Source organism: Drosophila montana, unplaced genomic scaffold (assembly GCF_035044405.1).
Source record: "Drosophila montana isolate Dmon_TW-CO22-7 unplaced genomic scaffold, ASM3504440v1 contig_3833_1, whole genome shotgun sequence".
Classification (NCBI taxonomy): Eukaryota; Metazoa; Arthropoda; class Insecta; order Diptera; family Drosophilidae; genus Drosophila; species Drosophila montana.
The window spans coordinates 2,723,479-2,738,129 of NW_026998704.1; the positions used below are offsets into that span (position 1 = coordinate 2,723,479).

The 14,651-nt window shown below is 37.9% G+C and overlaps 1 protein-coding gene across 1 annotated transcript; it reads right to left on the reverse strand.

Moving 5' to 3' along the window:
* Nucleotides 1-2,126: 2,126 nt before the first annotated feature.
* On the reverse strand, nt 2,127-14,389 carry CSN7 (COP9 signalosome subunit 7). The gene is made up of 5 exons (XM_064695933.1): nt 14,111-14,389; nt 13,803-14,055; nt 2,682-2,902; nt 2,466-2,625; nt 2,127-2,393 (listed from the first exon to the last, which is right to left on the reverse strand). Exons 1-5 carry the CDS (start codon nt 14,294-14,296, stop codon nt 2,371-2,373), a joined length of 843 nt encoding a protein of 280 aa, XP_064552003.1. The 5' UTR covers nt 14,297-14,389; the 3' UTR covers nt 2,127-2,370.
* Nucleotides 14,390-14,651: the final 262 nt, after the last annotated feature.

The window sequence follows — 14,651 nt, forward strand, 5'->3', positions numbered from 1 at the left end:
CTGTGTACATGTTGTATTTTTTGTAAATACACGAGCACAAACGTATAACTTTTTACTATTGGTGTATTTTTTTTGATTCACAATTGTTTTATTCGTACATACAGAACAAACCACACAACAGCCGAGTCACAACTAGCCGTTTCCGTCTGTCAGTTTTTATACTTACTTCTTTTTCCATTTTGCCAATTTAGTCGCAAAACTATATCAAATAACTGCACATGTTGTTGTATTAAAGAATTTTGATTTGCATATAGATTTTATATTTTATTTTTATGAACACGCACGAAATCAGGCGTTTCACGCGGTTACACGATGTGTGCTCAACACATGAATGCTTGGCACCTCTCAATCTGCAGATATAAGCGGCATAGAATTATGGACTTTTTGTGTAATACAGGTCATGAACCGGCTCGAATTGACGAGCTATTGTGAACGTCTCTATATGCTAAAAGACAACAACTTACACACATACACACAATTTACGACAGAAGCATAAAATAATTCATTTAATTATATTTTACTTGGCAGCAAACCATAGCAGATGTCAACATAAGAGATGGTTGCTTTATGTACTTTAAGATCCATTGATATATTTTAAAGCACGTTTCATTAAAATAAGAAACAAAAAACGCAACGAATATGAATAATTGAAATGAATGTGAACGTATCTATAGCGAATAAGAATATTCAATTCAAGAGTAAATCTACACAGGCTCCGTTTCCCTGCCTAAACCTAGTCTTGTCCGCATATTTATGTATGCTTTCTATATAAATATATCTTCGTGTAACAGCTAAATATATTTAATTTGTTAAACGCTGTCTAAGCCCTACTTCTCGCATAACCTCTCTCTCTTCCGCTCATCTCCTAACGCAAACAATTAAAAATAATAGCGTGGAAATTGGGTTCATATTTCATTCTCTTTTAATGTACATATATACTTTTAATACCCTGAAAGCATTGATAAAGGCTATAATGGTTTTGTGAGAGTATATGTAACTGGTTGAATGAAGCGTTGCCTTTGTGCGAACTGCGAATTTCACCAGAACTGTTTAAATAATGTTATTAAAGAAAACGTGTGGGCATATTGACACAACCACGTGGCTGTTAGCGTCAATCACAGGCATATTCGTTATGCATGGGCACACATACATATGTACAATATATATTGATATGCGTGAGCTTTTTCTTTTAATTGGGAGTGAGGCCATGCAAGTAGTTTGGTTGATGGGAGCGAATAAATATTTCTGAGGGGACGAATTTATTAAAATTATTTTCATATAATGCTAACCCGTTAAAGATAAATTTCTATGTCTAAAGCCCGATCAAGTGAACGAGCAGCTCGAGTTGTTTCCGGTTTTTTTTATGTGGTTGCACGCGTGTTTAAGTGTGCATGTGTTAATGAACATTAATATGCATTTTCAAATTAAATCAACTAAATGCATATTTATATGAGAAATCAGTTGATGTATTCGATCTTTTTTCATAATTTTACCCTGAACCCATTGATCCAATGGGTAAAAGAGGATCGTCTCAAATCATCGACATCCCGACATGCGTGCTTCTGCTTTTAGTAGAAAAAAGTTCAGAGTATATCCTAGTCAAGCACTCCCGACTTACTTGTTATGCTTCCGAAATGAACACTGTAAGAAAAATTAATAAATGCCTTGATATCTTTTTGCTAAATTACTATTGCTAAATCCATTGTGTCCCTAAATTGCAGCTTTTAATCGTGTTTGGTTCTGCTCGACACCCAAATAATCTTGCATTAAACGCTTTTGCTGAAAACGTATGAAACATTTGTTGGAATCAGGTCAATTATGGAGCGAGTGGCATAAGCAAAGGCAATCATAGAATGTCCAAAATGTTTTGACACGCATTCAACTTCACACTGCTTACGCGCCTCGTTGGGCGCACTGCTAATTAGCCGCAAATAACTGATGTATGCCACATTGTGCGGCCCGCGCAAACACACGCACTCTCATGCGTGAATGTGTATGTGGGTGTGGGTGTGGCTGTGTATCTACTGCGGGCCCAAATTAAATGCTATGAAATGGACACGAGCACGTAAACAAATAACGCATTTGGACAAGCGCATTTATCAAAATAAGTGGTAACGTTTCTGGTATTTCATTTGAAATTTTCTGAACTGTATTTTTAATTGTTATTATTATTTAGCAATACGTTTAATGACTAATTACGGATACCAGAGGGTGCGTGTATGCTGATGCGAATGCGGTTGCTATTGCTGAATTAAGTCTTTAAATGAGTTGCATTTTGGTTCCAGTACATGCCGATTGTGCCAGTTCTCAGCTGCCCCGCGGCGCCGAATTGGGCCTGAGGAGGCTTCTTGGCACTCGGCCGGCCTGCACTCACTTGCTGAATTTAAGGCCAACTTTAAAAGAATGGAATATCAAAACAGGTTTTATTTGTTGAAATAGATTAATATATGTACTATTTTACTCACCCGCACTGCTGCGTGGATTCTTCATTTTTGTGGGCTTCTTGCGCACCTCCGATTGGCTCATGCCGCTGGTGCCACTGGTGCCCGGTCCATGTGTGTCAATTTGCATGCTCTCATCACTGTCCGAGGCCTGGCTCTTCAGCACTTTTTTCAAATTGATGAGCTACTCAAGTGGAACATGGTTCAGCATGATGGTCAATAGTGTGGCTGCCCACTTACCTCCTGCTCGATGCGCTCCTTGTTATACAGGCGCTTGGCTTTCTCGGCATTTGCGTAGTTAATCTGCATGTCAATGCAGTTGGAGACACCATCACAGGAATTGACCCACGCCTGCAGAGTTTCCACTATCTTGCCCGTATAGCCAGGGGGTATGTCACGCCCCTGGGCATAGTCGACCTCCAGAATGCGTGTGTTCTGAAACAGTTTGCCATGTATGATGTCTGCATAAAAGAAGAAACATTTAGCTTGAAATTTTAAATGCTTCAAAAAACCACAAAAAGCCATTAGCAGCAAATGAAACGATGAGAGATTACATTGCACTTTATGTTGCACAAATCCAACATTTACTCAAAATATTGACCCCTCTTTTTATACTCAATGCAGATTTTTTATACTCTACCCCAGCTACTATGTCACATGCTGTCAAGTATAGCTGATTAATTGTCCAGAACGAGTAGAGTGCGTTTTGCATCAGCTGGCCGATGGACAGCACAGAGGGCAACATTAAATTTAAATGCCAATCCAATAAATAAGTGGACTCAAGTGACGCCTGCACCCAGCTCAAAGTGTCGACGTGCACTACACACAATCACAGCCAGAGCTCGGGAACAGTTTCGAGTTGATTGTGGCCGGGATATGTGGCAATTGTGTGGTCTCTGTTTCTGGCTGCGGATAATAGGTAGCTGCCCACCGATAGCTGCGACAAAGGATCCTTGGCGAACACTTCAAAGTGCTTCCATGTGTCATTCGGTGGCATCATAGTGCGGGGCACACAAAAAGTTTTCGGTATGAGAACATGACCTTCGGGCTCACACAGACAGTCTAGTTTTCAGAAAACATTAAACATACTTAGCCCAACACCAAGTTGGCAACAGCTGCATGGGCGGGGTGGAGTTCAAAAAACTTACAAAACTTTCTGACCGAAAGAAGTAGGTTGAGATTGAAAATCTTAAAATGCCATATAAATATTTGATTGCCAGCTAAAAGGATTTCATATTAAGCTAAAATCCTAAATCACTATATAAATATTTAATTGTCAACAAATAGGATTTTTTATTATCTTCTTAATTCTCGGGCTTTTTAAACAAATAAAAATAACAAATAAATTATCAAAATATACTAAGACCATAATCTGACAATATCATATCATTTTCATAGCCTTAATACAATAAAATTAACATTGAGAGGAATATATCTCTGTCCCCTTTGAGCATCATAACAAATATATAGCAATAACTTCGGCTCTGGCAATTGATGTAAGAAACACGTGCTAGAAATATCAGTATACCATTCTAGCTTTTAGTAAATCGCATCGTTAATACATAGATTTGCAATTTATTCCCAAACGAAATTTTATTATACTGAGAACGTTTTGTGGAAAATGAAATAAGGGTATTCAATTGAGATATTTATACTAATATAAGCGCTGTAAGTCTCTTTTAATCCATCCAAATCGTTTTAAAAGCTTTCATAATCAACACTGAAGTGGCTGCAATCTGTCCTTTTATCAATTCAATATCAATTAAATTGATGACAAATTTAAGAAATAAAACAAAATCACAAAAATCAAAATATGCAGACAAATCGATTTTGTCAATGATAATAATGTACTCGTGCAAGCCAGCAACCCCGAGCAGCTCCCAAGGGGAAGTCGAATCTGCTGGCAATTGATAAAATAATGAAAAACACTCGTTATTCGATGAACATTCGAATATTTAACTTTCGTTTTAGATATTTTACGGCAGCCAGCATAGCCGAGGGCTTATGTGATTAGCTTTCAGTGTTGGCCAGCAGCTACTCAATTACCAATATCCAGTCGAAAGTGTAAGCCCGGACGCGCAGCATTTGGATGGAAATTGCACGGGACAGGCCAAAAACGATTGTTGGCCGTAATTAGTTTGAAATTGTTAGGGCGCTTAAATTGGATAACCATGGATTAGTAGAAATTTTCAATTGAACAGTTTTTCAAAGGGGTTGCGCTCGCTGCCCTATAAAGCTCTTAAGTGTTGCATAATCGGTCGAGGGAAAGACAGATGACTATGAGCAGGGCCATAACGAATGGCCAAAAATGATAGCTAGTGTCAGAAACTTTTGGCCACGGCCAGGCGAGCCCATTAAATATCTTGGGTTGAGTTTCGCCCCTTTTCTGGCCAAGTGAAAGCACAAGTTAAGACCTTAAGCGCATTTTGGCATTGAATTAACGGCTAGTTGGCCTTGAACTACGCCGCACACGACCAACTTTTGTCACAAATACGCACAAAAAAATGTGCAGCATAGTTGCCAGCACAGATCTGAATCCTTGTGCCCAGGAGATCCACCTCCTTCCTGCCTTGCTCTTGCTATCTGCCAACTCAAGCATTTCCTTTGATTTGCCTGGGCGCAGGCATTTTAATTGAATTTGAGCCCAAGAAGCATGCAACAACAAAATTATGATACAAAAAAAAAAAACATGACGACCGCCTCCATCAACGCCAGCAGTAGGTGGGCGTGGCTTCCACAAGTGTTGTAAAGTTTTGCGGTATTTTTGGCGTTGACATGTGTCTTGGTTTTGCGGTGCGCACAAATTGCCCATGTGCGTGCATGTGTGTGTGGGTCTGTGAATGGGGGTGTCAGCTCGGAAAGCTGGAAACTCAGCGCCAAAACAATCAATCATGCTTTTTGTGCCGCACCCAGGGGCCAGGGGCTGCCACAAATTGTGCCAAAAATTGCGCAGCCCGGGCGGAATCTGACTGCGACTGGTAGAGACTGGCTGGGTAGTGGCTGCTTATATATATGAATATTATATTGCCGGAGTGTATATTAAAATTATAAAAAAACACGCTTTTAAGCGCTTGAGTAACGACAAAAAACCAACGAAGAAAAATCATCAAATATACATTCACAGATGAAAAGCATGCAAAAAGGATTTGTTAATTTCGTTAAAAAATACGCAATACACTTTTTGAGTTGTCAGACATTTGAATTTAAAATCAACCCATTAGTGTGAGCTAAGTTTTATTTAAATTAATAATAGGCCAAGTGGAAAAAATGCAGATACAATTATAAAGTCTCACTAAGGACATTGATGGAAGATGCAAAAGTGGAAACTCTGCAATCCAAAGGACAAGTGTGAAACATAAATTTTGAACGGTTTGCTTAGTTCCTATCTCAAGTGATAGTTAATATACATTAATATTAAACTATATAAAATACAAAACATAGTTGTAGTCTTCATTTAAAGTTCTCAAAAATAAGCTAAATAATATAATAAGTTTTTTGTAATTTTGTCGGTAATTGATTGCCCAATTGTAGAGTTTAATTTGCATTCATTTATTTTGTTTTTTATTTCTCCTCCTTTGTTATATCCGCAAAACGCAATAAGTTGACGCCAATTTCGCCCCCGCTGTGTGCTTAACGGAGCGGCGCATCTAAATGGCCAGTCAAAGGAATGTGAAGCTGAACATTATGAAAAGTTTACATACACCTGTCGCTGACAGCTTTAGCTAAAGCTCGCAGCAGATTTTTTCCCGAAAGTAAAATGAAAACTTATTAATTGAAAATTCAGAATACTGACAGCAGGCGACAGACAGGGTATACAGACAGGGGCACGGTAGGATATAGCCGCCCCAGCAACTTCTGCCATCAATATAAAGTCGGGCAGGCAACTATTGGAAACTTTTCACCTAAAACTGACAAAGTGCAGGGGAAGCTGTTCGAAACTTTCGCGGCCCGACTTACAACAATGTTCCGCAATCGCCCAAAAAATATGCGATGCAAGCGCAAAGTAATCAAAAACAGCTGCACGACCAACATGTGGGCAAAAGGCGTGGCTGTGGGCGAGGGTGTCGGCCTGGGCGTGGCTCATATCCTGTTGTCAGTGTTGTGTCAATCAAACAACAGCAACTACAATAAATGCACGAATTGCAACATCGGAAAAACTACAAAAATATGGTGAAAAAATTTAATAAACAAGAGTGCTTAGGTCAGGAATACCCGACTAGGAGATACCCTGTACCCCGCGACAAGCTGTCGTTGCAAATACTGACGCTTCGTTTTAAATAATTTAACTATTCCGAATTTATGTATACTACACGAGAGCTAACACACCAATTACTTTTCGAATTATGCTTAGAAACTCAAGACTCAAAGTCGAAATTTATCGATAAGGAGATGGGACTGTGAAATACGAAAATATTTACTATTTAAAATTTAAAGTACCTAGTTCTTTTATTTCGGAGACCAACGATAGGCAGACATAGATAGATCGACCCAGCTTGTCTTCTGAATATATACTTTTTATATATATACTTTTTAAGGGATCGAAAATGCTTCCCTTTGCCTATTACATATGTACCCAAAAGCATAACACCCTTTTTAAACATTTTCAATGGGTAAAGGGTATGAAAACAAGGTAAAATCCAAGTCAAAGGCTCAAAAGCCTTTTGTATTATGCGTCATTTCAGCTTTGACAAGAGCCGCATCCTCTAAAAAAATGAAAGCGACGATGAAACTAAACGCTTTGCTGCTAAACCATGATCCAACCCCCGTCACCTTTCCACAAAAGCAACGCTGATTTTCGCATAAAAAACAGTGCACTCTCAAGACTATACGAATGCTCGGCGGAGAGTTACCCTAAACATTTAAACATTGTGACGTGTTCGGTCACAAAAAAGCTTATATTCGCATATAAACTTTTATTGAGAGAAAATAACAATTGTCTCTTGCATCTGCTGTCAGACTCTATATCCCTGTCGACAGAGTATTGCGCAGCTGGTTGTACCCAACTGCGACATTCTTATTTGCAGTTTGTTATTCTTTTTGATAAATGTAGGAATTTTTTTTGATGTTTAGTGTGGGGCCGAGGATCTCATGAATATGTATGTATACTCTTTGCTTAAAATAGTTATCATCCAAGGCTTACATGCAGTGAAAGCAGCACCAGGAATTGAGAACGATTTTCGCTTTAGGGAACTGGAACTAAATCTTGCATTCGATTTGTATGGAGAGTTGGTTAAATTACAGAAAATGTCTTTCAATTTCATTTGAACCTTTGAATATTTTACAAAACATATATTTTGATGTTTTCTTTAAGCAAATTGAACTATAATATAAAATGTCTGTTTTATATAAGAAATTACTTTTTTATTATGTTATTTTGTATTATTTGGACGGCATAGGATTTCATGAATTATCAATTAAGATTTGCTTTAAATTCAATAACTAAGTATATACATCAACTATTTGCAAATAAAAGGAAGTATAATAAATCACTTTTATACGTTATATATTAATTGAATATTTGCAATACATTTCACGATTCATGATATATTTCGAAACAAGTTATTCCAAATAAAATGTTAGCTTTTAAGTGATATATGGATATACGACGTGAATGTAGGCGTAGGTGCAAACTATATGTTATGCTGAAGCCGAAACTGGCCACATCTTAGAGAAGCTACAGAGCATTGGAAAAAAGACTCTGCTGCACATATCGCGATGTAGCGGGAATAACACCGCGAATAGACTTTAGGAGCTTGCTGCGGTTATTTAAAGCTCTCTTGTCGTCGTTGTTTTAATTGCTGTTGCTGTTTTTGAATGTGCAATTTTTTGGTAGAGGTTAGAATTAAAGCAAAGTTAGCTGGAAAGTTGATGCATCTGACAACGGACACATGCTTAAACTACGTTGACGAGGGTCTAAATCGCCAGATACAATGCGCCAGCAGCAAAACAAAAGAGGGCACCACAAAGGCAAAGGTAAATTAAGGTGAATTAGTAAGACCTGCTGAAACGAGAGCCTGTAAACGTGATGTGGAGGTGTTTACAAGTATATCATATCACAGATTTAGACATTGAACAATATTGAGTACTTTTTTGGTAATTTTATTGCCAAGTTAATATATCTAAATATCTTACTAATAGTAATACAGTAAATGGAAAAGAAAATGAAGTAAAAAATTGTGGAAAGTTCGCCAAGAGTTGCTTACAATTTATTATTTGAAGAACAATATTTAAATTGTATGCGGTTTCTTCTTTTAGGAACTCTTATTGGAACTCTTGATATGGGGCTGCTTCGGCATATATTGAGGAGAAACCCGATAGTTTAACTATACTTAGACTGCAGTCAAAATATTGTTAAATAAATAATAAGTTTATATACATTTCTATATTATTTCCTAGTCTTTAAATGCTGGGCAGCAAAGAATTGAGAAATTTGCCCAAAATTAATCTAGACAACACGATTCCCAACACCGGACATTGTTTAGACTACAACTATAGCCACTCAACTTGCCAAGTTTCAATTATAGAATGCATTTAATTAACGTAAGCACCTTGGGACACAACACCTCCGTCGGCATGCTTATCAGCGCGCTGCCAAGACAAATGATGCTCTAATGGGCCCCCGTGAAACGTGAGGCAAGAGCAAACATTAACGGCACACAAAGCACCCGAAAAGCTACTGCAAACAACAGGAGTCGTGTCCTGCGGTGCCCCGTAGCTGCCTAATGGCAGCTTATGTCTACAACCTCCGCGCCCACCTCACAATGCCTATCCAATTGCGATTTTAGATTACAGCGCCTAATAGTATGCAACGCTTTTAGGTGTCCAGATTGTCGCCCTCTCGTGATGGCTCAATGATGCCTATCATAATATAAATCTCTGCCGTTGCTCCTGGCTGCGTCTGTGGCCGGGATTTTGTTTTGAATTTGAAAAGCAATTAAACAGGTAGTTCGCGTGGACAGCCACTCTGCGTACTTCGTCTTATTTGTGAGGACAGATTGCCTAAAGCCCACGGGCTATGGTCTAACAACATTCAGTCGTCACTTTATTTGCTCTGTTGATTACTTCGATAATGGACGAGGAGATTATATTTAAGCTATATTTATATTAAGCATACCCTGTACTAATGCAAAGGCTGAAAGTGTGATGCAGGTTCATGTCATTGGAAGTGGGCAAATGCGTTCCATTAGATAACATGTCAAGCAATATCATATTTATATTTATATATATGGATATATGTATATTGTTAAAGCTGCGCCTTTGCCATTTCCGCATTTGTCCAATAAAAAAAAGCTGTGAACAAAAACTTTTCTTTAATTGTTAAATTCCCAAACACGTCCTTCTTCTAATTCGAAGATTTAACTAATCTATAAACCATGCCATGGCAAAGTACAGCTATTTGTAAATATTTAATTTAATGAACTTGCTCCAAACATCCATATAAATGGTTTTTCACATGTTGTCTTAATATTTTTGTAGCTTTTAAAGTTTAGAAAGTATCTTTCAGTCAAGCAGTCGCGGCCGTCTTGCTTTTTATTTGAATATTGTTTAATGGTTTAGTGTTAGGCGTTAAGGTGTTTGTTTCTCTTTGGAAATTGCTGCTACAGAAAACAAGAGAATAAAAGCTTTTCATCGGGTGTGTGGTTCTCATTTTATTGAAAGTGCTGGAATTCAAAGCAATGTTTTATTTCTCAAAGCCGCTCAACAGTACGACAACCACGGTTTGTATACTCTTTCACACAACTGAAAAGAGTATATATGTAGGTTTTGTACAAGGTCCGTCTTGCTGTCAATTTTTTTTTGGCGTTGCTGAGCCTTAAAAAACTTGGTATAGTCCTTTTGTGTACCCGCGTTAGAGAAAGTATTAAGATTATATATTTATGATAGCTTTAGTAACAAAATTTGGAATAATAAGTACAGAAAAACACTTCCAACAATCGGTCAAAGATCGATGCCTACGCCTGATGTTGGCCGCCGAATGAGTATTACACAGTCGGTTGTACCCGTTCGCAACATTCTTGGTTGGTTGCATTTGTTGAGCTGAGCAATATTGCAACTGGCAGTTAGTTGGCCAGTTTCCAAAGCTATTTGCGCGGCTTGCTTTGGCCTAGGCCGAAAAGTCAACAGCATGCGAGAAAATTCCGTGCGAGTTTTCTAATCAATGCAGCAATCCTAAAAATTGTTTGGGGTTTGGCCCTGGCTGCGTTTAACTTGTGGCTTTTTCGAGCTGCACACAACAGAATGTAAATTCACTGCAATAGGGGGTCAAATAGTTAGTTAGAATGCTGCACAAGCTCAGCTGAAATTAATTAAAAATAGCGGGAAGCGCTGCTGGAGGGAAACAAGAGAGAGAGACAGAGGGAGAGAAACCTTTGAAAATTTGGCAATAAAAGTATGTTGCAACATTTTCAGTTGCTTTACTACATGCTACAGGAAATAAGCCACAAAATACGCAAATAGCAACAGCTTTGGTCTATACAATTATTCGAAAATACCTGAATGCATTGAATCTCCAGACACAATTAGGGTATTCATGCCCTCAGGCGTAAGGGGTCGGGGCTCGGCAGAAAGGTAAACTAATTAGCTTTGCACCAAAATTTGGGGCATCTAGCCAAATTCTTCTTAAATTCTAGAGTAAAGTCATATTTTATTTTATTTAATTTAAAGCAAAAAGAAGATGAAATACCCTAGCAAACTACTGATATTGGTACGGTTTGTTGATACAAAAATTCAATATGCGTCTGGTTCTTTATATACTTAAAAAAACGTTAGATGGATTATATAAATAAATATATATATGACGAAAAAGTTAGGATATCTTCTCACGCCAAAGATCTAATATTCCTGTAGACATCTCCCTTTCGCAGAAATGTGAGAATAGTGAAGTTCGCTAATGCTGAGTTTGATGAAAATATCTCGGAAAATAGAATATTTTGCCATATAAGATATTATAGAAAAATAAAAATGTATTTTTTATCCCTTGATAGTATGTAGGGTATTTAAAATTTTTGATTTTTTACTTCTTTTAAATATAAAATATATGCCACAATTTATATGCGGTTAAAGATTCCTTTAACCATGCAAAGTGAATACTGTCATATACTACGTTTAACTTGAATTTACATTAGGCCAGTAAAATATCATGGCAAACTTTAAGGAGCAACTGGTGGGTTTGATTTTTGGTTAGTCAGGCTGTTTTTCCGACAACGACCCACGTCATTTAATAAGTTCATTGTTTTTATGTAGAGGAGGAAGGTAAAGGCACAAGCAATTCAGGAACGTCCGCTGACCGGGCTAATCAAGTGCACTGCCTTAGCGGGAGTTGAAGCAGACGAGAAACATGATACGAGTTTATTTAGAATTTGTACCAACTGTTACCAAACAGTCAGTCAGACAGTCAGTCGGTCGCGAATAATATTCGGGGTGTGACTTTCACCTCATTGAAATCCGTTTTGACGCCTTCTCAGCTGTTGCTGCGGCCTAAAAATGGTAATTGAGGAGCGCTCGTCGTTCGTTAGTCAGTCGGAAAAATCGAAAAATTAGCATTTGATTTAATTATGCAAGATTTAATGCGAAACTTGTAAAACATAATTGTGGGGCAAGAGGGAGATAGCCGTAAAAGTTGCATGCCGAATTAAATTGCGTGTATTTGCAGGTCTTTTTGAAATGACGAACCAGTCAATAATCGGTAATATATAGTTGCATCAATTAAAGCGGAGTGTGAACTACGATAATATAATTAACAACATGCAGATCGAGAAACAAGATAACGCGACTTCAGCTTATCGCAAATTCTGATTACGCACGCTCGCTGCAATTTTTAAAATAAATTTAATGCAGTTAACTTATTTTATGCTCAACTAGCTTTGAGTAAAGTTTTGCGGATGTCGTCTGGGGTGATGTTTGCTAAAAGTTTTTTAATTACAGCTACAATTTGCATTTTTTACCCCCTTAAAAAGATTAATTACCCTTGCAGTCTTTCGGTATATCTGCGGTAATAAAACTTTTGAGAGGATAATGAGCAAGTTTTTATTATAAGGTAATTTGTTTGTTGCTTGGATTTTTTTAAATTCTCTTTAATATGTAAGTTTCTGCCAATCTTTAAATATGCATTGGAAAACCTTTGATAAAATATAAACTCTGTGTTTTCGTTCGATTGTCCCTACAGCAGCAATTTGACAAGGTTTTTTTTTATACGGTTTCACAGATATAAGGCGAGAAGAATGCTAAGTTTAGTCAAGTTTGAGAGGTTTTTGACATAGTAGAAGAAGTGTGACTTTAATAACTCCCAAATATCAAGTTTCGCCAAATAATATATATGATCGATTTTTCCTAAAGCAGCCATTTGACATAGTGATCAATACCGCATTTGGTCAAAATATATTGAAAGACAAATAACGCTTTCGTACATGAACGTAATTATCAACCGATGTTTCTAAGGCAGGGACCTATGGAGCAGAAAGCGGACCAATCTCTACTTTTGGACGGTTCTTACAAGCGGACATCTCCTAAAGCTACCCAACTTTCTTAGTCGCAAATGTTATTTTTTATTTTACAAATGAAGTACCCCACAACGGAATGGGCCTAGTAATCAATTTTTAAGACAAAAATATTTCACTAATCAAATACATTTTTCCTCGAACAATACAGATATAAACCACTATATCCATGTTTTTCTAATTGTAAGGAGAGATTTTTGCACCACGGGCAAGGCCGGGTAATACCCGCTAGTTCCAGATAAAACGAGAAAGTAAAGTTATCTTCGGTACGCCGAAGATTTAATACCCTTGCAGAGATGTGAGAATAGGGATGCTCGTAAATGTTGAGTTATATGTTAACCTAATTTTATAAGGTGAATATTTAGATATAGTGGTCGGATGTTGATAGGATTTTGCATATATAAAAGATGCATAGTAAAACTTATAAATGCTGACTTTGGTCAAGTTATTTATTTGATATAATGGTCCGATCCAGCCGGTTCCGGCGTATGTAGTTCGGGCACCAGAAAGAGAGACGTATGCAAAACTGACAGAATAGTTCGCATAGAAACAGACAGACGGACATGGCTATATCAACTCGGCTGTTGGTACTGATCAAGAATATATATACTTTATGGGGTCGGAGATGTCTCTTATGCGTTACACATTTCGAATACCCTCTGCAAGGGTATAAAAAGAAATTATTACCTAGCGTTATATTAATTACTCCCTTGCCAATGATTGCATATGGCGTTATGAAATTCGTATTGGAATCTTGAATATTAATATATATTCTTACTTCAATTGATAGCACACATACACTTTGCAAACTCTTAAGTATTCCACATCAAAGATAATTTTGTGTACAAATAGATAATGTACGCACCTGCATAAATGGCCTCTATGATGATATCCTCCAGATGTCGCACATTATCGATTTCCAGTTCGTTCAGAAGCACTGCATATGGAATGCTTTTGGATTTAATGGCCAGCGAGACGATGGTCAGATGCTGCAGCTTCTTCTGCATCGCGGGCGTCAGTTCAATGTATTCCTGCTGCTGTGCACGGAACTGTTTGTAGGTGCCGTAGGCGAACAGATTCAGCGTGTTGTAGTACTTGGCGTCGGGTCCGTCTTTCAGCTGTAGCAAAAGTAACCATTAGCTGGGCTTGGAGTAGATATTTCCGGGTACCTACTTCGGCCACATTGGGCTCCGCCAGCAGCTCACCGAACACAAAGACATTCGGCGCGTCCAGCACTTGTTTTATGACATCCAGCAGCGCGTCGCCGGTTGCGTTCTTTGCCAGCAGGCAGAACTGCTGCAGAAATGTCTCCTTGTTGTTGCTGGGCTCCTCATTGCCGAGCAGCATATCCTGAGCCATTTTGATTACTGTCTGCGCTTAATTTGCAATTTGTTTCTTATTCTTTAATTGCACAGCTGCTGTGCTATTGCTTGGTTTACTATCGATTGTGACAATAGCAAACGATTTACCGATATGGCATGGCAAGCGTTAAAGAAGAAACTATCGATTGCCGCACTATCGATATATAAGTTGTTGGAGTCAGCTGTTTTCCATCAGCAGGCATGTTAAAAAGCTGGCTGCTATGACAATCGAATTCTGTAGGCTGAAAATGTACGCGCGCTTTGATAGATTTAAGTTTTTCAGCCTTACCTCAATATAAATATATGAATGGAAAATAAAAATAGATTTTATTATACTAGAACAACACTCGGTT

Coding starts and splice junctions, on each gene's coding strand:
- CSN7 (XM_064695933.1), bottom strand. CDS start 14,296: ATGGCTCAGGATATGCTGCTCGGCAATGAGGAGCCCAGCAACAACAAG. Junction 14,056..14,110: donor CGGAGCCCAATGTGGCCGAA/GTAGGTACCCGG, acceptor CTTTTGCTACAG/CTGAAAGACGGACCCGACGC. Junction 2,394..2,465: donor GAATCCACGCAGCAGTGCGG/GTGAGTAAAATA, acceptor ATTCTTTTAAAG/TTGGCCTTAAATTCAGCAAG.